This window comes from Ranitomeya variabilis, chromosome 2 (genome assembly GCF_051348905.1).
Source record: "Ranitomeya variabilis isolate aRanVar5 chromosome 2, aRanVar5.hap1, whole genome shotgun sequence".
NCBI lineage: Eukaryota > Metazoa > Chordata > Amphibia > Anura > Dendrobatidae > Ranitomeya > Ranitomeya variabilis.
The window spans coordinates 1,112,550,437-1,112,575,880 of record NC_135233.1 but is presented as its reverse complement, the minus strand read 5'-3'; the positions used below and the strand labels follow the sequence as shown (position 1 = coordinate 1,112,575,880).

Below are 25,444 nucleotides of genomic sequence, written 5' to 3'. Positions count from 1 at the left end.
ATTCTTGCTACCGATCTGGACCGAAAAGCCACCTTGCATGAAGTATTCATGGACCTCTGGGTGTTCTATGGGCAGCCGAGACATTGTGGCATAGTAATAGGTTAGGTATCGGGCATAGTTGACCTTGTCATAGGCAAAACACCATGGTATCATCTGTCGGATTGCTCCTAGGTGAAGCATCCAGTTGCCTTCTCTTGAAGCTCGAACCAGGGCCAGCATGGTCTCGACCATGTCCAAGTATGACATCCAGAATGCTGAGAGTTGTTCATTTCTGAGGGTCTCAAGATAAACTTGAAAGAGCTTCAGGGTAAGTGTGCAAGATTCATTATCCAAGAGCTTTTCGAAGGATCCCTGCGACACACTGATGCGAAAGTTTGTGATGTTCTTCAGTGTTTCATCCAGATGGTGAAGGTCCCTTGCATGGTTTTCTTCTAGCCATGGAAGGAAGTTTTTCCATGCAAGCCTCATAAGTGCTTCATAGACCAGCTTGTGTAGTCTCACTGCTCTGTTGTACCTCCGGCCGTCCATCACTCCAGACACTGATCCTTCAGCGATTACACCGGATTCAACACACAGATCTCTAAGGCCTGCATCCTGAAATCTGTTCCCTATGATAGAGAGGAGATTACAGATTGTGTGGAAGCCTAAAATGACACCTTCATGTAAAAAATGCACTTTTTCCATTTTCTCAACCAAGTGTTTCCAACTACTGTGAAACACTGGTTGGGTCAAAGTGGTCACTATACCCCCTAAAAGATTCCTTGGGGGTGTAGTTTCCAAAATAGGGTCACTTTTTGGGGTTTCCACTGTGGGGGTACCTCAGGCAGCCTTCAAATGTGACATGGCCCCCTAGATTTCTTCCAGTGAATCCGCCACCCAAAAACCACATAGCGCTCCTTCCGTGTTGAGCTGTGCTGTGTGCCCATACTTTAGTTTACGAGTACATGTGGGGTGTTTCTATAAACTGCAGAATTAGGGTAACCAAGTTTGGGTTTGCCGTTAACCCTTGCTAGGTTGCAGGTAAAATTGGATTACAATGTAATATCTGGAAAAAAAATGAAATTTTGAAATTTCGCCTTCATTCTGCTAAAATTCCTGTGGAACACCTAAAGGGTTAACAGTTTTTAAAAATGAGTTTTGAACAGCTTGAGGGGTGTAGTTTGCAAAATGGGGTAATTTATGGGTGGTTTCTGTTATGTAAGCCCCTTAAAGTGACTTCAGAAGTGACTTGGTCCTTTGAAAAGTGGGTTTTGCTGTAAATGTGAAAAATTGCGCATAAAACTATAAGCCCTATTACGTCGTAAAACAATAAGGTTTCATTTTCAAAATGATGCCAATATGAAGTAAACATGTGGGGAGTGTAAATTAATAACTATTATGGGGGGTATCAGTATTTTTGTAAAAAGCAGAGAATTTCAAAGTTAAAAAATTGCCGATTTTTCCAAAATTTCCGAATATTTAGCATTTTTTTATATAGAAAGGTAAAATATATTGACTCCCATTTAGCACTGACGTGAAGTACAATATGTCACGAGAAAACAATCTCAGAATGGCTTGGATAGGTGAAAGCGTTCCAAAGTTATTAGCCCATGAAGTGGCACAGGTCAGATTGGCTTAGGCACTTGGGTACAAATAGGCCTAGGGCTGAAGGGGTTAATAAGCTACGTATATGTAAGGGCTATCATATCAAAAAATAAACTACAGACATGCATCTACCTAAAAATACCAAAGAAAATTAGTCACTCCGGGTGGTACCGATATCTGGCCCGGCTCATGGACTAATCTTACAAATCGATCACTTTGTCGGTCTACAGAAAACTAAATTCCTTTAGCAGAGACGAAACCTGGTCATAAAGCGAAGAGATTCCTCACCAGCATCAACTCCCTTCATGCCCTTTACTATTGTTAATAGATCTGACTGATGCACCCCCCCCCCCCCCCCCCCCAGTGACAACCCTGGAGAAGACTTTATGGGGAAGCAACACCCATTGTTAGTAGAGTTAACAGGATGTCTTTCAGAGGGTTTCCCGTTATTCTGAGAAGTTACCAGGTTCTGTTCCCGTTCCACCTCGGCTTCTATATCCAAGTTGGATTCCATAGAAGAGTCTCCTGTATCACTGTCTGCCTGTATCTTTCTATCTTCACCCCTCACGGCTGTATCCAGCACACTGCTGACAGAGCGGCCCAGACAGCACCACCACCAAACCACTGGCAGCTGCTTTGTGTTGACTCTCGATCTCCAACTACCAGGGTCCTCGGACCTCCCAAACAGCAAGGAGTAATCCAGGTAGTCAGTGCCACATGAGCTCTCCTGGTGAGATGGATGGGCAGCTGCTGAGACCACACATAAAATGTCATGTTCTTATGTTTCCTTATGTGTAATATTCATCAGCATCTCTCCTTATACAGGATTACACCATAGAGAAGAAGACATCAGGTGACTGTGTGACTCCCATCATCCATCTCCATGTATCCGGAAGAGGGAGCAGGAGTGAGAGCCCCATCACAGAAGCCCCACACTGCCCGATGCCTGAGAAGAAGATCCTAGATCTCACCAACGAGATCACAGAGCTGCTGACTGGAGAGGTGACTGCTGGGAGATTATACAGTATACACTGGAGGATTCTGGGTGATGAGAGGTGACTGCTGGGAAATGCTACAGTAATACACTGGAGGATTCTGGGTGATGGGAGGAGACTGCTGGGAGATTATACAGTATACACTGGAGGATTCTGGGTGATAGGAGAGGAGACTGCTGGGAGATTATACAGTGTACACTGGAGGATTCTAGGTGATGAGAGGAGACTGCTGGGAGATTATACAGTATACACTGGAGGATTCTGGGTGATGAGAGGAGACTGCTGGGAGATTATACAGTATACACTGGAGGATTCTGGGTGATGAGAGGAGACTGTTGGGAGATTATACCGTATACACTGGAGGATTCTGGGAGAGGAGAGGAGGCTGCTGGGAAATTCTACAGTAATACACTGGAGGATTCTGGGTGATGAGAGGAGACTGCTGGGAGATTATACAGTATACACCGGAGGATTCTGGGTGATGAGAGGAGACTGCTGGGAAATGCTACAGTAATACACTGGAGGATTCTGGGTGATGGGAGGAGACTGCTGGGAGATTATACAGTATACACTGGAGGATTCTGGGTGATAGGAGAGGAGACTGCTGGGAGATTATACAGTGTACACTGGAGGATTCTAGGTGATGAGAGGAGACTGCTGGGAGATTATACAGTATACACTGGAGGATTCTGGGTGATGAGAGGAGACTGCTGGGAGATTATACAGTATACACTGGAGGATTCTGGGTGATGAGAGGAGACTGTTGGGAGATTATACCGTATACACTGGAGGATTCTGGGAGAGGAGAGGAGGCTGCTGGGAAATTCTACAGTAATACACTGGAGGATTCTGGGTGATGAGAGGAGACTGCTGGGAGATTATACAGTATACACCGGAGGATTCTGGGTGATGAGAGGAGACTGCTGGGAAATGCTACAGTAATACACTGGAGGATTCTGGGTGATGAGAGGAGACTGCTGGGAGATTATACAGTATACACTGGAGGATTCTGGGTGATGAGAGGAGACTGCTGGGAGATTATACAGTATACACTGGAGGATTCTGGGTGATGAGAGGAGACTGCTGGGAGATTATACAGTATACACTGGAGGATTCTGGGTGATGAGAGGAGACTGCTGGGAGATTATAGAGTATACACTGGAGGATTCTGGGTGATGAGTGGAGACTGCTGGGAAATGCGACAGTAATACACTGGAGGATTCTGGGTGATGAGAGGAGACTTCTGGGAGACTATACAGTATACACTGGAGGATTCTGGGTGATGAGAGGAGACTGCTGGGAGATTATACAGTATACACTGGAGGATTCTGGGGGATGAGAGGAGACTGCTGGGAGATTATACAGTGTACACTGGAGGATTCTGGGTGAGGAGAGGAGACTGCTGGGAGGTTATATAGTATACACTGGAGGATTCTGGGTGATGAGAGGAGACTGCTGGGAGATTATACAGTATACACTGGAGGATTCTGGGTGATGAGAGGAGACTGCTGGGAGATTCTACAGTATACACTGGAGGATTATGGGTGATGAGGAGACTGCTGGGAGATTATACAGTATACACTGGAGGATTCTGGGTGATGAGAGGAGACTGCTGGGAGATTATATAGTATACTAGAGGATTCTGGGTGATGAGAGGAGACTGCTGGGAGATTATACAGTATACACTGGAGGATTCTGGGTGATGAGAGGTGCCTGCTGGGAGATTATACAGTATACACTGGAGGATTCTGGGTGATGAGAGGTGACTGCTGGGAGATTATACAGTATACACTGGAGGATTCTGGGTGAGGAGAGGAGACTGCTGGGAGATTATACAGTATACACTGGAGGATTCTGGGTGATGAGAGGAGAGGAGACTGCTGGGAGATTATACAGTATACACTGGAGGATTCTGGGTGATGAGAGGAGACTGCTGGGAGATTATACAGTGTACACTGGAGGATTCTGGGTGATGAGAGGAGACTGCTGGGAGATTATACAGTATACACTGGAGGATTCTGGGTGATGAGAGGAGACTGCTGGGAGATTATACAGTGTACACTGGAGGATTCTGGGTGATGAGAGGAGACTGCTGGGAGATTCTACACTATACACTGGAGGATTATGGGTGATGAGGAGACTGCTGGGAGATTATACAGTATACACTGGAGGATTCTGGGTGATGAGAGGAGACTGCTGGGAGATTATATAGTATACTAGAGGATTCTAGGTGATGAGAGGAGACTGCTGGGAGATTATACAGTATACACTTGAGGATTCTGGGTGATGAGAGGTGCCTGCTGGGAGATTATACAGTATACACTGGAGGATTCTGGGTGATGAGAGGAGAGGAGACTGCTGGGAGATTATACAGTATACACTGGAGGATTCTGGGTGATGAGAGGAGACTGCTGGGAGATTATACAGTATACACTGGAGGATTCTGGGTGATGAGAGGAGACTGATGGGAGATTATACAGTGTACACTGGAGGATTCTGGGTGATGAGAGGAAACTGCTGGGAGATTATACAGTGTACACTGGAGGATTCTGGGTGATGAGAGGAGACTGCTGGGAGATTCTACAGTATACACTGGAGGATTATGGGTGATGAGGAGACTGCTGGGAGATTATACAGTATACACTGGAGGATTCTGGGTGATGAGAGGAGACTGCTGGGAGATTATATAGTATACTAGAGGATTCTGGGTGATGAGAGGAGACTGCTGGGAGATTATACAGTATACACTGGAGGATTCTGGGTGATGAGAGGTGCCTGCTGGGAGATTATACAGTATACACTGGAGGATTCTGGGTGATGAGAGGTGACTGCTGGGAGATTATACAGTATACACTGGAGGATTCTGGGTGAGGAGAGGAGACTGCTGGGAGATTATACAGTATACACTGGAGGATTCTGGGTGATGAGAGGAGAGGAGACTGCTGGGAGATTATACAGTATACACTGGAGGATTCTGGGTGATGAGAGGAGACTGCTGGGAGATTATACAGTATACACTGGAGGATTCTGGGTGATGAGAGGAGACTGCTGGGAGATTATACAGTGTACACTGGAGGATTCTGGGTGATGAGAGGAGACTGCTGGGAGATTATACAGTATACACTGGAGGATTCTGGGTGATGAGAGGAGACTGCTGGGAGATTATACAGTGTACACTGGAGGATTCTGGGTGATGAGAGGAGACTGCTGGGAGATTCTACAGTATACACTGGAGGATTATGGGTGATGAGGAGACTGCTGGGAGATTATACAGTATACACTGGAGGATTCTGGGTGATGAGAGGAGACTGCTGGGAGATTATATAGTATACTAGAGGATTCTAGGTGATGAGAGGAGACTGCTGGGAGATTATACAGTATACACTTGAGGATTCTGGGTGATGAGAGGTGCCTGCTGGGAGATTATACAGTATACACTGGAGGATTCTGGGTGATGAGAGGAGAGGAGACTGCTGGGAGATTATACAGTATACACTGGAGGATTCTGGGTGATGAGAGGAGACTGATGGGAGATTATACAGTATACACTGGAGGATTCTGGGTGATGAGAGGAGACTGCTGGGAGATTATACAGTACACACTGGAGGATTCTGGGGGATGAGAGGAGACTGCTGGGAGATTATACAGTATACACTGGAGGATTCTGGGTGATGAGAGGAGACTGCTGGGAGATTATACAGTATACACTGGAGGATTCTGGGTGATGGGAGGAGACTGCTGGGAGATTATACAGTATACACTGGAGGATTCTGGGTGAGGAGAGGAGACTGCTGGGAGATTATACAGTATACACTGGAGGATTCTGGGTGATGGGAGGAGACTGCTGGGAGATTATACAGTATACACTGGAGGATTCTGGGTGATGAGAGGAGACTGCTGGGAGATTATACAGTATACACTGGAGGATTCTGGGTGATGAGAGGAGACTGCTGGGAGATTATACAGTATACACTGGAGGATTCTGGGTGATGAGAGGAGACTGCTGGGAGATTATACAGTATACACTGGAGGATTCTGGGTGATGAGAGGAGACTGCTGGGAGATTATACAGTGTACACTGGAGGATTCTGGGTGATGAGAGGAGACTGCTGGGAGATTCTACAGTATACACTGGAGGATTATGGGTGATGAGAGGAGACTGCTGGGAGATTATACAGTATACACTGGAGGATTCTGGGTGATGAGAGGAGACTGCTGGGAGATTATGCAGTATACACTGGAGGATTCTGGGTGATGAGAGGAGACTGCTGGGAGATTATACAGTATACACTGGAGGATTCTGGGTGATGAGAGGAGACTGCTGGGAGATTATACAGTATACACTGGAGGATTCTGGGTGAGGAGAGGAGACTGCTGGCAGATTATATAGTATACACTGGAGGATTCTGGGTGATGAGAGGAGACTGCTGGGAGATTATACAGTATACACTGGAGGATTCTGGGTGAGCGGAGAGGAGACTGCAGGGAGATTATACAGTATACACTGGAGGATTCTGGGTGATGAGAGGAGACTGCAGGGAGATTATACAGTATACACTGGAGGATTCTGGGTGATGGGAGGAGACTGCTGGGAGATTGTAAAGTATACACTGGAGGATTCTGGGTGATGAGAGGAGACTGCTGGGAGACTATACAGTATACACTGGAGGATTCTGGGTGATGAGAGGAGACTGCTGGGAGATTATACAGTATACACTGGAGGATTCTGGGTGATGAGAGGAGGAGGAGACTGCTGGGAAATTATACATTATACACTGGAGGATTCTGGGTGATGAGAGGAGACTGCTGGGAGATTATACAGTATACACTGGAGGATTCTGGGTGATGAGAGGAGACTGCTGGGTGATTATACAGTATACACTGGAGGATTCTGGGTGATGAGAGGAGACTGCTGGGAGATTATACATTATACACTGGAGGATTCTGGGTGATGAGAGGAGACTGCTGGTAGATTATGCAGCATACACTAGAGGATTCTGGGTGATGAGAGGAGACTGCTGGGAGATTATACAGTGTACACTGGAGGATTCTGGGTGATGAGAGGAAACTGCTGGGAGATTATACAGTATACACTGGAGGATTCTGGGTGATGAGAGGAGACTGATGGGAGATTATATAGTATACTAGAGGATTCTGGGTGATGAGAGGAGACTGCTGGGAGATTATACAGTATACACTGGAGGATTCTGGGTGATGAGAGGTGCCTGCTGGGAGATTATACAGTATACACTGGAGGATTCTGGGTGATGAGAGGAGACTACTGGGAGATTCTACAGTATACACTGGAGGATTCTGGGTGATGAGAGGAGACTTCTGGGAGATTATACAGTATACACTGGAGGATTCTGGGTGATGAGAGGAGACTGCTGGGAGATTATACAGTATACACTGGAGGATTCTGGGTGATGAGAGGAGACTGCTGGGAGATTATACAGTATACACTGGAGGATTCTGGGTGATGAGAGGAGACTGCTGGGAGATTATACAGTATACACTGGAGGATTCTGGGTGATGAGAGGAGACTGCTGGGAGATTATACAGTATACACTGGAGGATTCTGGGTGATGAGAGGAGACTGCTGGGAGATTATACAGTATACACTGGAGGATTCTGGGTGATGAGAGGAGACTGCTGGGAGATTATACAGTATACACTGGAGGATTCTGGGTGATGAGAGGAGACTGCTGGGAGATTATATAGTATACACTGGAGGATTCTGGGTGATGAGAGGAGACTGCTGGGAGATTATACAGTATACACTGGAGGATTCTGGGTGATGAGAGGAGACTGCTGGGAGATTATACAGTATACACTGGAGGATTCTGGGTGATGAGAGGAGACTGCTGGGAGATTATACAGTATACACTGGAGGATTCTGGGTGATGAGAGGAGACTGCTGGGAGATTATACAGTATACACTGGAGGATTCTGGGTGATGAGAGGAGACTGCTGGGAGATTATACAGTATACACTGGAGGATTCTGGGTGATGAGAGGAGACTGCTGGGAGATTATACAGTATACACTGGAGGATTCTGGGTGATGAGAGGAGACTGCTGGGAGATTCTACAGTATACACTGGAGGATTCTGGGTGAGGAGAGGAGACTGCTGGGAGATTATACAGTATACACTGGAGGATTCTGGGTGAGGAGAGGAGACTGCTGGGAGATTATACAGTATACACTGGAGGATTCTGGGTGATGAGCGGAGACTGCTGGGAGATTATACAGTATACACTGGAGGATTCTGGGTGAGGAGAGGAGACTGCTGGGAGATTATACAGTATACACTGGAGGATTCTGGGTGATGAGAGGAGACTGCTGGGTGATTATACAGTGTACACTGGAGGATTCTGGGTGAGCGGAGAGGAGACTACTGGGAGATTATACAGTATACACTGGAGGATTCTGGGTGAGGAGAAGAGACTGCTGGGAGATTATACAGTGTACACTGGAGGATTCTGGGTGAGGAGAGGAGACTGCTGGGAGATTATACAGTGTACACTGGAGGATTCTGGGTGAGGAGAGGAGACTGCTGGGAGATTATACAGTATACACTGGAGGATTCTGGGTGATGAGAGGAGACTGCTGAGAGATTATACAGTATACACTGGAGGATTCTGGGTGATGGGAGGAGACTGCTGGGAGATTATACAGTATACACTGGAGGATTCTGGGTGATGGGAGGAGACTGCTGGGAGATTATACAGTATACACTGGAGGATTCTGGGTGATGAGAGGAGACTGCTGGGAGATTATACAGTGTACACTGGAGGATTCTGGGTGAGGAGAGGAGACTGCTGGGAGATTATACAGTATACACTGGAGGATTCTGGGTGAGCGGAGAGGAGACTACTGGGAGATTATACAGTATACACTGGAGGATTCTGGGTGAGGAGAAGAGACTGCTGGGAGATTATACAGTATACACTGGAGGATTCTGGGTGATGGGAGGAGACTGCTGGGAGATTATACAGTATACACTGGAGGATTCTGGGTGATGAGATGAGACTGCTGGGAGATTATACAGTATACACTGGAGGATTCTGGGTGAGGAGAGGAGACTGCTGGGAGATTATACAGTGTACACTGGAGGATTCTGGGTGATGAGAGGAGACTGCTGGGAGATTATACAGGATACACTGGAGGATTCTGGGTGATGGGAGGAGACTGCTGGGAGATTATACAGTATACACTGGAGGATTCTGGGTGATGAGAGGAGACTGCTGGGAGATTATACAGTGTACACTGGAGGATTCTGGGTGAGGAGAGGAGACTGCTGGGAGATTATACAGTATACACTGGAGGATTCTGGGTGATGAGAGGAGACTGCTGGGAGATTATACAGTGTACACTGGAGGATTATGGGTGATGAGGAGACTGCTGGGAGATTATACATTATACACTGGAGGATTCTGGGTGAGGAGAGGAGACTGCTGGGAGATTATACAGTATACACTGGAGGATTCTGGGTGATGAGAGGAGACTGCTGGGTGATTATACAGTGTACACTGGAGGATTCTGGGTGATGAGAGGAGACTGCTGGGAGATTATACAGTGTACACTGGAGGATTCTGGGTGATGAGAGGAGACTGCTGGGAGATTATACAGTATACACTGGAGGATTCTGGGTGATGAGAGGAGACTGCTGGGAGATTATACAGTATACACTGGAGGATTCTGGGTGATGAGAGGAGACTGCTGGGAGATTATACAGTGTACACTGGAGGATTCTGGGTGATGAGAGGAGACTGCTGGGAGATTATACAGGATACACTGGAGGATTCTGGGTGATGGGAGGAGACTGCTGGGAGATTATACAGTATACACTGGAGGATTCTGGGTGATGAGAGGAGACTGCTGGGAGATTATACAGTATACACTGGAGGATTCTGGGTGATGAGAAGAGACTGCTGGGAGATTATGCAGTATACACTGGAGGATTCTGGGTGATGGGAGGAGACTGCTGGGAGATTATACAGTATACACTGGAGGATTCTGAGTGATGAGAGGAGACTGCTGGGAGATTATACAGTGTACACTGGAGGATTATGGGTGATGAGGAGACTGCTGGGAGATTATACAGTATACACTGGAGGATTCTGGGTGATGAGAGGAGAGCAGACTGCTGGGTGATTATACAATATACACTGGAGGATTCTGGGTGATGAGAGGAGACTGCTGGGAGATTATACAGTGTACACTGGAGGATTCTGGGTGATGAGAGGAAACTGCTGGGAGATTATACAGTATACACTGGAGGATTCTGGGTGATGGGAGGAGACTGCTGGGAGATTATACAGTGTATACTGGAGGATTCTGGGTGATGAGAGGAAACTGCTGGGAGATTATACAGTATACACTGGAGGATTCTGGGTGATGGGAGGAGACTGCTGGGAGATTATACAGTATACACTGGAGGATTCTGGGTGATGAGAGGAGACTGCTGGGTGATTATACAATATACACTGGAGGATTCTGGGTGATGAGAGGAGACTGCTGGGAGATTATACAGTATACACTGGAGGATTCTGGGTGATGAGAGGAGACTGCTGGGAGATTATACAGTATACACTGGAGGATTCTGGGCGATGAGAGGAGACTGATGGGAGATTATGCAGTATACACTGGAGGATTCTGGGTGATGAGAGGAGACTGCTGGGAGATTATACAGTATACACTGGAGGATTCTGGGTGATGAGAGGAGACTGATGGGAGATTATACAGTGTACACTGGAGGATTCTGGGTGATGAGAGGAGACTGATGGGAGATTATGCAGTATACACTGGAGGATTCTGGGTGATGAGAGGAGACTGCTGGGAGATTATACAGTATACACTGGAGGATTCTGGGTGATATTGGTATACAGTTAGGTACAGAATTATTTGGACAGTTACACAAGTTTTGGCATTTTATGTGTTTACCAAAACATAATCAAGATTCTCCGCTTTAACTTGAAGGGCTTCACATGCTAATTGCAGGAAGGGTTTAGGTATTATACCTCTTTACTATGTAGTTCTCTCTTTTTCAAGGGACCAAAAGTAATTGGACAGTAATCTCAAAATCTTTTTAATGGGCCGCATAGGCTTTTCCCTTGTTAGTCCATCATCAATTAATCAGGTAAATAGGAGCTGATTCCAGGTGTGGTGTTTGCATTTGGAAGTTGTTGCTGTGAACCCACTACATGCGGTCAAAGTAGCTCTCAATGGAAGAGAAACAGACTATCATTAGGCTGAAAAAAAGAAGAAATCCAAAGCAAAAGAGAAAGCAGAAATGTTAGGAGCTGCCAAATCAACAGTTTGGTATATTCTGCAAAAAAAAAGAGAGCACTGATGAGTTTGGGAAGTCAAAAAGGGCTGGTTACTCATGGAAGACAACCGTGGTGGATGTTCACAGAATAACTTCCCTCGGTGAAGAAAGCCTCTTCTGAACCTCCACCCAAGTGAAGATCACTCTCCAGGAAGTCGGTGTCTCCGTATCTAAGTCTACCATAAAGAGAAGACTTCAGGAGAGTAAAGACTGAAGGTTCACCACAAGATGCCAACCATTAATCAGCCTTAAATATAGGAAGGCTGGATTATGTTTTTTTTTTTTTTACAAAGTCTAAAGAAGTCGCCCAGGTCGGGAAAAGCAATACAAAGATCAACAAGTCCCAGAGTGCTGGGAATAAGAAAGTATGGAGAAGGCTTGGAGCGGCTCCAGATCCTCGGTACATCCTCAAACACATGGTGGAGCAGTGTGGTGGCGAGGGCATGCATGGCTTCTAATGGCACCGGGTCACTAGTGGTGATTGATGATGTGACTGAAGACAGAAGCCGCCGTATTATTCCTGTGTGTACAGGGAGATACATTCTGCTCAGATCTAACCAAAGGTTGATTGGACGGCGCTTCACAGGACAGATGAACAGTGACCCAAACGTTCTGTGAAAAAGAAGTGAAGCATTCTGCAATGGCCGAGTCATCACCAGATCTCAGCCCATCGAGCCGCATTTCTCATGTTTAACAACTACAAAGACATTACCTAGTGCTAAGCACACCTGTAGTATAAAGTATATGCTTTTATTGAAGACAAACCAACCATGTACAATAAAAACAATTACAAAGCCGATTTCCCCCAAATTGTATTGAATAATGTAGCAGTAGCACAAGGATATAACAGAACAGGGTAATAGCTGCCTATCCCATACTGGGTAACCCCTAAACAATAACAATAAGGGCCACTAATTTATAACCACATACCATGTAACCTGATTAAAGTAGATCTGAAGTAATCAATAAAAGCAGCCCTAAGTCTGTAGTGTAGGGTTCTGTATCAGATACTCCAACATGTAACACATCCTTATAATCTTGAGTAGTACTCGCACCCAGCAGATAGGAAAACAAGGAGGGTACATAGCAGACCTACAAGTGTGGGATCCATCATGCCAAGCAATATGCGATTAGGATGGGGCTCACGCGTTTTGCTGCTCCATAGCAGCTTCATCAGGGGGTGTGAGAGCTGGAGACAGAGGGCTGAGGACGTGGAGGGTAGCAGCAGAGGGACCAGGGAGAGAGCTGGAGGCTCAGAGGGCCGAGGACGTGGAGTGTTATGACCCCAATGGCAGAGGGTCTCAGAAATAATAACCAAGTCTGCAAACACAAAAAACCAGCTCATAGGGCAGTGGTAACTGGGCTGATCATATATCTAATCCTAGCACTACAAATAGCAGCAGCCGGGGAACGTGCCTACGTTGGTTCTAGACGTCTCGCGCCAGCCGGAGAACTAACTAACCCTAGAAGGGAAAAGAAAGACCTTTCTTGCCTCCAGAGAAAAGACCCCAAAAGTTGGATACAAGCCCCCAACAAATAATAACGGTGAGGTAAGAGGAAAAGACAAACATAAGAATGAGCTAGGTATTTAGCAAAGAGAGGCCCACTAGCTAATAGCAGAATATAGTAAGATGACTTATATGGTCAGCAAAAACCCTATTAAAATATCCACGCTGGATATTCAAGAACCCCCGAACCGTCTAACGGCCGGGGGGAGAACACCAGCACCCCTAGAGCTTCCAGCAAGGTCAGAAATCACATTTAGTACAAGCTGGACAAAAATAGAAGCAAAGCAAATAACCCAAATAACCAAGAAGCAGGACTTAGCTTAATTTTGCAAGATCCAGGACAAGCGGACAGGAGCAAACAGAAGGATCTGATTACAACGATGCCAGGCACTGGACTAAGGATCCAGGAAGTTAATATAGCAACACCCCTGGACTAACGGCCCAGGTGAGTGCCAAACTGAAGAAAGACAATCCCAGAGTCATATCACTAGTGACCACAAGAGGGAGCCAAAAAGTCTAATTCACAACAGTACCCCCCCTTAAGGAGGGGTCACCGAACCCTCACCAAGACCACCAGGGCGATCAGGATGAGCAGCGTGAAAGGCACGAACTAAATCGGCCGCATGCACATCAGAGGCAACCACCCAGGAATTATCCTCCTGACCATAGCCCTTCCACTTGACCAGATACTGAAGCCTCCGCCTGGAGAGACGAGAATCCAAGATCTTCTCCACCACGTACTCCAACTCGCCCTCAACCAACACCGGAGCAGGAGGCTCAACAGAAGGAACCACAGGTACAACGTACCGCCGCAACAAAGACCTATGGAACACGTTGTGAATGGCAAACGACACCGGAAGATCCAAGCGAAAGGACACCGGATTAAGGATTTCCAATATCTTGTAACGACCGATGAAGCGAGGCTTAAATTTAGGAGAGGAGACCTTCATAGGAACAAATCGAGAAGACAGCCATACCAAATCCCCAACACGAAGTCGGGGACCCACACCGCGGCGGCGGTTGGCAAAATGCTGAGCCTTCTCCTGTGACAACTTTAAGTTGTCCACCACATGATTCCAGATCCGCTGCAACCTATCCACCACAGAATCTACCCCAGGACAGTCAGAAGGCTCCACATGTCCCGAGGAAAAACGAGGATGGAAACCAGAGTTGCAGAAAAATGGCGAAACCAATGTAGCGGAACTAGCCCGATTATTAAGGGCAAATTCAGCCAACGGCAAGAAGGTCACCCAATCATCCTGATCCGCAGAAACAAAACACCTCAAATAAGCCTCCAGAGTCTGATTAGTTCGCTCCGTTTGTAAATTAGTCTGAGGATGAAAGGCAGACGAAAACGACAAATCAATGCCCATCCTAGCACAAAAGGATCGCCAGAACCTGGAAACAAACTGGGATCCTCTGTCAGACACAATATTCTCAGGAATGCCGTGTAAACGAACCACATTCTGAAAGAACACAGGAACCAGATCGGAAGAGGAAGGCAGCTTAGGCAAAGGTACCAAATGGACCATCTTAGAAAAGCGATCACATACCACCCAGATGACAGACATGCCCTGAGACACCGGAAGATCTGAAATGAAATCCATGGAAATGTGTGTCCAAGGCCTCTTCGGGACGGGCAAGGGCAAGAGCAACCCGCTGGCACGAGAACAGCAAGGCTTAGCCCGAGCACAAGTCCCACAGGACTGCACAAACGACCGCACATCCCGTGACAAGGAAGGCCACCAAAAGGACCTGGCCACCAGATCTCTGGTGCCAAAAATTCCCGGATGCCCTGCCAACACCGAGGAATGAACCTCGGAAATGACTCTGCTGGTCCACTTATCAGGAACAAACAGTCTGTCAGGTGGACAAGAGTCAGGTCTCCCAGCCTGAAATCTCTGCAACACACGTCGCAAATCCAGAGAAATAGCTGACAAGATAACTCCCTCTTTAAGAATACCAACTGGTTCTGCGACTCCCGGAGAGTCAGGCACAAAGCTCCTTGAAAGAGCATCAGCCTTCACATTCTTTGAACCTGGTAAATACGAGACCACAAAGTCAAAATGGGAGAAAAACAATGACCAGCGGGCCTGTCTAGGATTCAGGCGTTTAGCAGACTCGAGATACATCAGATTTTTGTGATCAGTCAAGACCACCACACGATGCTTAGCACCCTCGAGCCAATGACGCCACTCCTCAAATGCCCACTTCATGGCCAACAACTCCCGATTGCCAACATCATAATTCCGCTCAGCAGGCGAAAACTTCCTAGAGAAAAAGGCACAAGGTCTCATCACAGAGCAACCAGGGCCTCTCTGCGACAAAACGGCCCCTGCCCCAATCTCAGAAGCATCCACTTCAACCTGAAAGGGAAGTGAGACATCAGGCTGGCACAAAACAGGCGCCGAAGTAAACCGGCGCTTCAACTCCTGGAAAGCCTCCACGGCTGCGGGAGCCCAGTTAGCAACATCATAACCTTTCTTGGTCATATCCGTCAAAGGTTTAACAATGCTAGAAAAATTAGCAATAAAACGACGGTAGAAGTTAGCAAAACCCAAGAACTTCTGAAGACTCTTAACTGACGTGGGCTGAGTCCAATCATGAATAGCTCGGACGTTGACTGGGTCCATCTCCACCGCAGAAGGGGAAAAAATAAACCCCAAAAAGGGAACCTTCTGTACTCCAAAGAGACACTTTGAGCCCTTAACAAACAAAGCATTCTCGCGCAAAACCTGAAACACCATCCTGACCTGCTCCACATGCGAGTCCCAGTCATCAGAAAAAACCAGAATATCATCCAGATAAACGATCATAAATTTATCCAGATACTTCCGGAAAATATCATGCATAAAGGACTGAAACACTGAAGGAGCATTAGAGAGCCCAAAAGGCATCACCAAGTACTCAAAATGACCTTCGGGCGTATTAAACGCGGTTTTCCATTCATCTCCTCGCTTAATGCGCACAAGGTTGTACGCACCACGAAGATCTATCTTGGTGAACCACTTGGCACCTTTAATTCGGGCAAACAAGTCTGACAACAGAGGCAAAGGATACTGAAATTTAACAGTGATTTTATTCAAAAGCCGATAGTCAATACAAGGTCTCAAAGATCCGTCCTTCTTGGCCACAAAAAAGAATCCCGCACCAAGAGGGGAAGAGGATGGACGGATATGCCCCTTCTCCAGAGATTCCTTGATATATGAACGCATTGCGGTATGCTCAGGTACAGACAGATTAAATAGTCTTCCCTTAGGAAATTTGCTACCTGGAATCAAATCTATGGCACAGTCACAGTCCCTATGAGGAGGCAGAGCACTGGACCTGGACTCGCTGAACACATCCTGATAATCAGACAAATACCCAGGAACTTCCGAAGGAGTAGAGGAAGCAATAGACACCGGCGGGGATTCACCATGAATACCTTGACAGCCCCAACTTGACACAGACATTGCCTTCCAATCCAAGACTGGATTATGAGTCTGTAACCATGGCAAACCCAAAACGACCAAATCATGCATTTTATGCAGAACAAGAAAACGAATCACCTCCCGATGTTCAGGAGTCATGCACAAGGTTACCTGTGTCCAAAACTGCGGTTTATTTTCCGCCAATGGCGTAGCATCAATCCCCCTCAGAGGGATAGGATTTACCAACGGCTCAAGAACAAAACCACAGCGCTTGGCGAATGACAGATCCATAAGACTCAGGGCAGCACCTGAATCCACAAACGCCATAACAGGGTAGGAGGACAATGAGCAAATTAAAGTTACAGACAAAATAAATTTAGGTTGCAAATTACCAATGGCGACAGGACTAACAACCCTTGTTAGGCGTTTAGAGCATGCTGATATAACATGTGTAGAATCACCACAGTAAAAACACAACCCATTCTGACGTCTATGATTTTTCCGCTCATTTTTGGTCTGAATTCTATCACATTGCATCAAATCAGGTGTTTGTTCAGACAACACCACCCGAGGATTAGCGGTTTTGCGCTCCCGCAAACGCCGGTCAATTTGAATAGCCAGCGCCATGGAATCATTCAGACTTGTAGGAATGGGGAAACCCACCATCACATTCTTAATGGCTTCAGAAAGGCCATTTCTGAAATTTGCGGCCAGAGCGCACTCATTCCACTGAGTAAGCACGGACCATTTCCGAAATTTTTGGCAATACACTTCAGCTTCATCCTGGCCCTGAGAAATAGCCAGCAAGGCTTTTTCTGCCTGAACCTCAAGATTGGGTTCCTCGTAAAGCAATCCAAGCGCCAGAAAAAACGCATCAATATTTGCCAATGCCGGATCTCCTGGCACTAGCGAGAAAGCCCAATCCTGAGGGTCGCCCCGTAAAAAAGAGATAACAATTTTAACTTGCTGAGCTGAGTCTCCAGATGAACGGGGTCTCAGAGATAGAAACAATTTACAATTATTCCTGAAATTCCTAAACTTAAATCGATCTCCAGAAAACAGTTCAGGAATAGGTATTTTAGGTTCAGACAAAGGACTCCTGGTAACAAAATCTTGTATGCCTTGCACACGAGCAGCAAGCTGATCCACACTTGTAATCAAGGTCTGGACATTCATGTCTGCAGCAAGCACAAGCCACTCAGAGGTAAAGGGGAGGAAGAGAGGAAAAAAAAAAACCTCAGAATTTCCTTTCTTATAATCCCACTTCTGCAATGCATTAAACATTCAATGTTGGCCTGGCATACTGTTATGACCCCAATGGCAGAGGGTCTCAGAAATAATAACCAAGTCTGCAAACACAAAAAAACAGCTCATAGGGCAGTGGTAACTGGGCTGACCATATATCTAATCCTAGCACCACAAATAGCAGCAGCCGGGGAACGTGCCTACGTTGGTTCTAGTCGTCTCGCGCCAGCCGGAGAACTAACTAACCCTAGAAGGGAAAAGAAAGACCTTTCTTGCCTCCAGAGAAAAGACCCCAAAAGTTGGATACAAGCCCCCAACAAATAATAACGGTGAGGTAAGAGGAAAAGACAAACATAAGAATGAGCTAGGTATTTAGCAAAGAGAGGCCCACTAGCTAATAGCAGAATATAGTAAGATGACTTATATGGTCAGCAAAAACCCTATTAAAATATCCACGCTGGATATTCAAGAACCCCCGAACCGTCTAACGGCCGGGGGGAGAACACCAGCACCCCTAGAGCTTCCAGCAAGGTCAGAAATCACATTTAGTACAAGCTGGACAAAAATAGAAGCAAAGCAAATAACCCAAATAACCAAGAAGCAGGACTTAGCTTAATTTTGCAAGATCCAGGACAAGCGGACAGGAGCAAACAGAAGGATCTGATTACAACGATGCCAGGCATTGGACTAAGGATCCAGGAAGTTAATATAGCAACACCCCTGGACTAACGGCCCAGGTGAGTGCCAAACTGAAGAAAGACAATCCCAGAGTCATATCACTAGTGACCACAAGAGGGAGCCAAAAAGTCTAATTCACAACAGTGGAGGGTAGCAGCAGAGGGACCAGGGAGAGAGCTGGAGGCACAGAGGGCTGAGGACGTGGAGGGAAGCAGCAGAGGGACCAGGGAGAAAGCTGGAGACACAGAGGGCTGAGGACGTGGAGGGCAGCAGCAGAGGGACCAGGGAGGGAGCTGGAGACATAGGGCTGAGGACGTAGAGGGTAGCAGGAGAGGGACCAGGGAAAGAGCTGGAGACAGAGGGCTGAGGACGTGGAGGGCAGCAGCAGAGGGACCAGGGAGAGAGCTGGAGACACAGAGGGCTGAGGACATGGAGGGCAGCAGCAGCAGAGGGACGAGGGAGAGAGCTGGAGACACAGAGGGCTGAAGACTTAGAGGGCAGCAGCAGAGGGACCAGGGAGAGAGCTGGAGGCACAGAGGGCTGAGGACGTGGAGGGAAGCAGCAGAGGGACCAGGGAGAAAGCTGGAGACACAGAGGGCTGAGGACGTAGAGGGTAGCAGCAGAGGGACCAGGGAGCGAGCTGGAGACACAGAGGGCTGAGGACGTGGAGGGTAGCAGCAGGAGAGGGACCAGGGAAAGAGCTGGAGACAGAGGGCTGAGGACGTGGAGGGCAGCAGCAGAGGGACCAGGGAGAGAGCTGGAGGCACAGAGGGCTGAGGACATGGAGGGCAGCAGCAGAGGGACCAGGGAGAGAGCTGGAGGCACAGAGGGCTGAGGACGTGGAGAGAAGTAGCAGCAGAGGGTCCAGGGAGAGAGCTGGAGGCACAGAGGGCTGAGGACGTGGAGGGCAGCAGCAGAGGGACCAGGGAGAGAGCTGGAGACAGAGGGCTGAGGACGTGGAGGGCAGCTGCGGTGTGTAGGAGCTGCGGCAGAGCTGATGGGGCTGTGTGCAGCAGAGGGACACAGGCGAGTGAGGCAGGGGGAGAAGACACTTGCGGCTGGAGAGGGGGGGAACAGCGGCAAGTCAGGCAGGGGCAAGCAGAACAGAAAGACACTGCGAGTGGTGTTGCTGGATATTTAAATTCGGCGGGGCATGCTCCCATTTGGCCACGCTTTCTACATGTGTGCATGCAGGACACGAGTGCTGACGTGGCAAAATGACATTACTGCTGCCGGGCGCTGGCATCTCTTGGCAGCAGGACGCTTTGAAGTGCCTGGCGCCTGCACTGATCTGATTATATCGGTATCGGAGCCCAGTCCCCTGCAGACAGCAGCTGCCGCCAGGATACAGGATCTCTCTGATCCTAGCAGTCTGCAGCTATATACTACCATGGTAATTAACCATGTCGGCATGAGGCCACAGACAACAGATGGACATCTGTCCTAATTCTTTTGACACGCCCCGACTGTTCTTGAGAGATATAGATAGATAGATATATAGCTCAAAATAAAGAAAGTGACCACTTTACGCAATGTGACTCCAAGTCAATCACACTCCAGTGAAATCAACCTGTCCAGATCTGAAGCCACCCTGATTGTGAATCCCTTTCTCCTGCTGTTGTGCTGCTGTCGTCTCCGCGTAACGTGGGAAGTTCTGAATCGTTGTGCCTGTGCCACAGGTTGTGAAATTCATATATGTGCACGGAAGAGCCGTCCTGATACATTAAGAATCAAAGCAGATCTCTCTTTATGACATACATTGGTCAGGGTTTTATAGGTTATTAGTATTCATGCATTGTAACGATCTAATTGTCTAAGCTTATCTCTAATGATGTGCTGGCATTAGCAGACATTCATCTCATTGGCTAAAGGTGATTCTGTCTACACCCAACTGTGTTTCCTCCCCTTAGCTTTCATATATCCAACTTTCTTATGTTTTCTCTAAGTCCCTTACACAAAGGCATTCCTGAAGGCCATCGTCACACAAAACACATGCACACTGGCTCAAACTCCATATTGGAAAGGAGAAGAGAATATATGTAGAATATCCACAATAGAGTCAGGGTTGGTAAGTGTAAATCCTGCTGTCACAGAGCAGACAACAGGTAGAAATGATCAGCAATTAGCAAGACATTACCTACAATGAAGTGGATCAGCAGGGGGTGACCACAGACCATTTTTCTGTTATCATCCTATTTTCCGTTGTATTGGTCAGTTTTACATTTTGTAATTGCTCTCACCCCTAGAGATACTGTACAGTAACATGAGGTGGTGTCTACTGTTGTGAATTCTGCTCTTGGGTTCCCTCCGGTGGTTGTTGGTGGTAATGCAGTTGTCTCTGGGTTGCAATCCTGGGCAGGTGTTTCTGCTGATTGCAGCTCTGACTGGGCTATTTAGGTGTGCAGGATTCATTAGTCATTGCCAGTTGTCCAATGTTCTTGGAGGGTTTGCATCTCTGTCTGGTTCCTCCTGCCCTGCTGCCAAAATCAGCAAAGATAAGTGTCTGGTTTTGTTTCTGCAGCACACATGCCGTGTGCTTTACAATTCAGTGCTTTTCATTGTTTTTCTTAGTCCAGCTTTGACTGTGTTTGGATTTATTCAGTCTGGTTGGATTCTCTGGAGATGCAGATATACATTCCATGTCTTTAGTTAGATGGTGGTATTTTGTATTATCTGCTGTGGATATTTTTAGGGTTTTAATACTGACCGCTTAGTATTCTGTCCTATCCTTTTCTATTTAGCTAGAGTGGCCTCTTTTGCTAAATCCTGTTTTTCTGCCTGTGTGTGTCTTTCCTCTTATACTCACCGTCAATATTTGTGGGGGGCTGCCTATCCTTTGGGGGTCTGCTCTGAGGCAAGATAGAATTCCCATTTCCGTCTATAGGGGTATTTAGTCCTCCGGCTGCGTCGAGGTGTCTAGGATTTGTTAGGTACACCCCACGGCTACTTCTAGTTGCGGTGTCAGTTTAGTGATTGCGGTCAGTATAGGTTCCACCTACTCCAGAGAAAGTCCATGCGGCTCCAAGGTCACCAGATCATAACAGTCTACATCCCAAGTTGCTCAGGAAGTGAAGGTAGATATAGAATAATGTTCAATCAAAGCAACACTCAACAAGCCCAGAGTCTAAGGTGCTTTATCATGGGAAGTGTCCCATGAGATATATACACTGCTCACAAAAAGTTAAGGGTACACTAAAATACCACATCCTAGATATCCCTTCATGAAATATTTCAGCTGCAAATCTTTCTTCATTACATAGTGGAATGTGCTGAGAACAATAAGACATCAAAATAATCAATGTAAGTCAATATTGATATCCCATGTGTTAAGGCTAGCGGAACGCACCGAGTAAATAGAGATGTTTTTATTGATATTGGTGCGTTCGCAGCCCGGGGTCCACCGTGCAGGAGTACCTGCTGCTAGCAAACTGTGGCACTATATGGCAGTATGGACTAACTCAGTTAATTCACCGAGTAGCCGTGAAAGCAAAGCACTGTGCCCTGTTAGACTTCACAGAGGCACAGGCTAACTGCCCAAACAGAGAGCAGTCAGTGGTCACGCATGCACACAAAACTCCTCGCCGGAGGTGCCAGCATTCTAGGGGCTTATTTCAGCCAGGTCCCTGAATACATACAAACACAAACTCCTCGCCGGAGGTGCCAGCATTCTAGGGGCTTATTTCAGCCGAGTCCCTGAACACACTCTCACGTGACCACACTGGCGCAAAGCACATAACAAGAACAATACTAGTGCATGGCCGTGTGGCCATGCGAGCCTTAAATAGTTGCAGCATGTACAGAACCTTCCTAGAAGGACCAATGAGAGGCTGCCACAGAGCGTGAGCACCTACAGGACCTTCCTGAAGGATCAATGGCCTTAGCTGCATTATCGGATCATGTGACCCTTGATCTCCACTGAGAGATCCTACTTAGGGCATGCTCAGAACGAGAAAAGCAGGACTTAGTCCCAGAAGCGTCTGCTCGCTGCTGCCCAGCACTGACTTCAATGGCAGAAGCAGGAAAGGCAGCAGTAACTCTTTGTACAGAGTCAGACTGAGCGAGATGCTGGGACCGACGTCTCCGCTGAGCAGGCTCCACTGCGGCAGGAGAAGAATGGGGGACCGCAGCGGAGATGGCCCAAGATTCCCCCTGTGCAGAGGCGGGAACTCGACCCCTAACACCATGGAGGTCTGGACTTAAAATGATACTCAAAATCAAAGTGAAAATGAAATTATTGGCTTATCCAACTTCAGTGGAAATACCTTAAAACAAGGAAATGACGCTCAGTAGTGTGTGTGGCCTCCACGTGCCTGTATGACTTCACTACAATGTCTGGGCATGCTTCTGATGAAGCAACAGATGTTCTCCTAAGGCATCTCTTCCCAGACCTGGATTAAAGCTTCAGTCAACTCTTGGACAGTCTGTGGCACAATGTTGCCGTGGCGTTGGTGGATGGAACAAGACATGATATGCCAGATGTGCTTAATTTGGATTCAGGTATCCGTAACGGGCAGGCTAGTCCATAGCATCAATGCCTTCATCATGCAGGAACTGCTGACACACTCCAGCCATATGAGGTCTGGTATTGTCCTGCATCAGAAGGAACCCAGGGCCGACTGCACCAGCATATGGTCTCACAATGGGTCTGAAGATCTCATCCTGGTGCTAATCGCAGTCAGGGTACCTGTGGCCAGCACATTGGGGGCTGTGCGGCCCTCCAAAGAAATGCCACCCCACACCATTACTGACCCACTGCCAAACCGGCTATGCTGGAGGATGTTGCAGGTAGCACAACGCTCTCCATGGCGTCTCCAGACTCTGTCACGTCTGTCCCATGTGCTCAGTGTGAACCTGCTCTCCTCCGTGAAGAGCACAGGGTGCCAATGTCAAATCTGCCAATTTTAGTGTTCTCTGGAAAATGCCAATCGCCCTGAACAGTGTTGGGCTATGAACACAACAAAAACAGGCAGAGATGCTTACCTGTCTAAATGGGCCTCAATATAATTGCACTACCAGGGTGCAGCGGACCCAAGTAAAATGGCAACTGCTCGGGTGCAATACCAAATGAAACAGCCAGCCTTCAATCAGGGATTGGCCGTGTGCTACACCAATGCACTAAAATATATACTCTGTATGTGGCAATATACTGTAAACTGTTTTTTGCTCTGAAACCCCGTTCCTCTGGTGATCCCAGTCAGCAGGTTAATGTAGACACCTTTTTTCAGGCGCTAGGGTTATTGTATGATGAACATAATTCAGTGGATCATGCTGAGAAGACCTTGTTGGCCCTGTGTCAGGGTCAAGAAGCGGCAGAATCGTACTGCCAGAAATTTAGAAAATGGTCTGTGCTGACTAAATGGAATGAGGATGCCTTGGCGGCAATTTTCAGAAAGGGTCTTTCTGAATCCGTTAAAGATGTTATGGTGGGGTTCCCCACGCCTGCTGGTCTGAGTGATTCTATGTCTCTGGCCATTCAGATCGATCGGCGCTTGCGCGAGCGCAGAGTTGTGCACACTATGGCGTTGTCTTCCGAGTACTGAGCCTATGCAGTGTGATAGGATTTTGTCTAGAGCTGAGCGACAAGGATTCAGACGTCAGAATAGGTTGTGTTTTTACTGCGGCGGTTCTGCTCATGTTATTTCTCATTGCCCTAAGTGTACAAAGAGAATCGCTAGTTCCGTTACCATCAGTACTGTACAACCTAAATTTCTGTTATCTGTGACCCTGATCTGCTCATTATCGTCATTTTCTGTCATGGCATTTGTGGATTCAGGTGCCGCTTTGAACTTAATGGACTTAGAATTTGCCAAACGTTGTGGTTTCCCCTTACAGCCTTTGCAGAACCCTATTCCTTTGAGGGGTATTGATGCTACACCGTTGGCTAAAAATAAACCTCAGTTTTGGACACAGCTGACCATGTGCATGGCGCCAGCCCATCAGGAAGATTGTCGTTTTCTGGTGTTGCATAATTTGCATGATGCTATTGTGCTGGGTTTCCCATGGTTACAGGTACATAATCCGGTGTTAGATTGGAAATCTATGTCTGTGACTAGTTGGGGTTGTCAGGGGGTTCATGGTGACATTCCTTTGATGTCAATTTCCTCTTCCCCCCTCTTCTGAAATTCCTGAGTTTTTGTCAGATTTCAGGATGTATTCGATGAACCCAAGTCCTGTTCCCTTCCACCGCATAGGGACTGTGATTGTGCTATTGACTTGATTCCAGGCTGTAAGTTCCCTAAGGGCCGACTTTTCAACCTGTCTGTGCCAGAACATGCCGCCATGCGGAGTTATGTTAAGGAGTCTTTGGAGAAGGGGCATATTCGGCCATATTCTTCACCATTGGGAGCAGGTTTTTTTTCTGTTGCCAAGAAAGATGGCTCCTTGAGACCCTGTATTGATTATCGCCTCTTGAATAAGATCACGGTCAAATTCCAATACCCTTTGCCTTTGCTTTCTGATTTGTTTGCTAGGATTAAGGGGGCTAGTTGGTTTACTAAGATTGACCTTCGAGGGGCATATAATCTTGTTCGTATTAAGCAGGGTGACGAATGGAAAACTGCGTTTAATACGTCTGAAGGCCATTTTGAATTCCTTGTGATGCCATTCGGGCTCTCTAATGCTCCATCTGTGTTTCAGTCCTTCATGCATGATATCTTTCGGAGTTATCTTGATAAATTCATGATTGTATATT

General features: G+C 47.1%; 1 protein-coding gene across 2 annotated transcripts in view; it reads left to right on the top strand.

Annotated features, from left to right (window-relative positions):
* LOC143808888 (uncharacterized) overlaps positions 1-25,444 on the top strand; it is a 180,451-nt gene that overhangs the window by 136,383 nt on the left and 18,624 nt on the right. For both annotated transcript variants that reach the window (XM_077292063.1, XM_077292062.1), the window contains exon 3: positions 2,410-2,586. In XM_077292063.1, the coding sequence (XP_077148178.1) occupies positions 2,410-2,586 (177 nt within the window). The remainder of the gene's footprint in view (positions 1-2,409; positions 2,587-25,444) is intronic.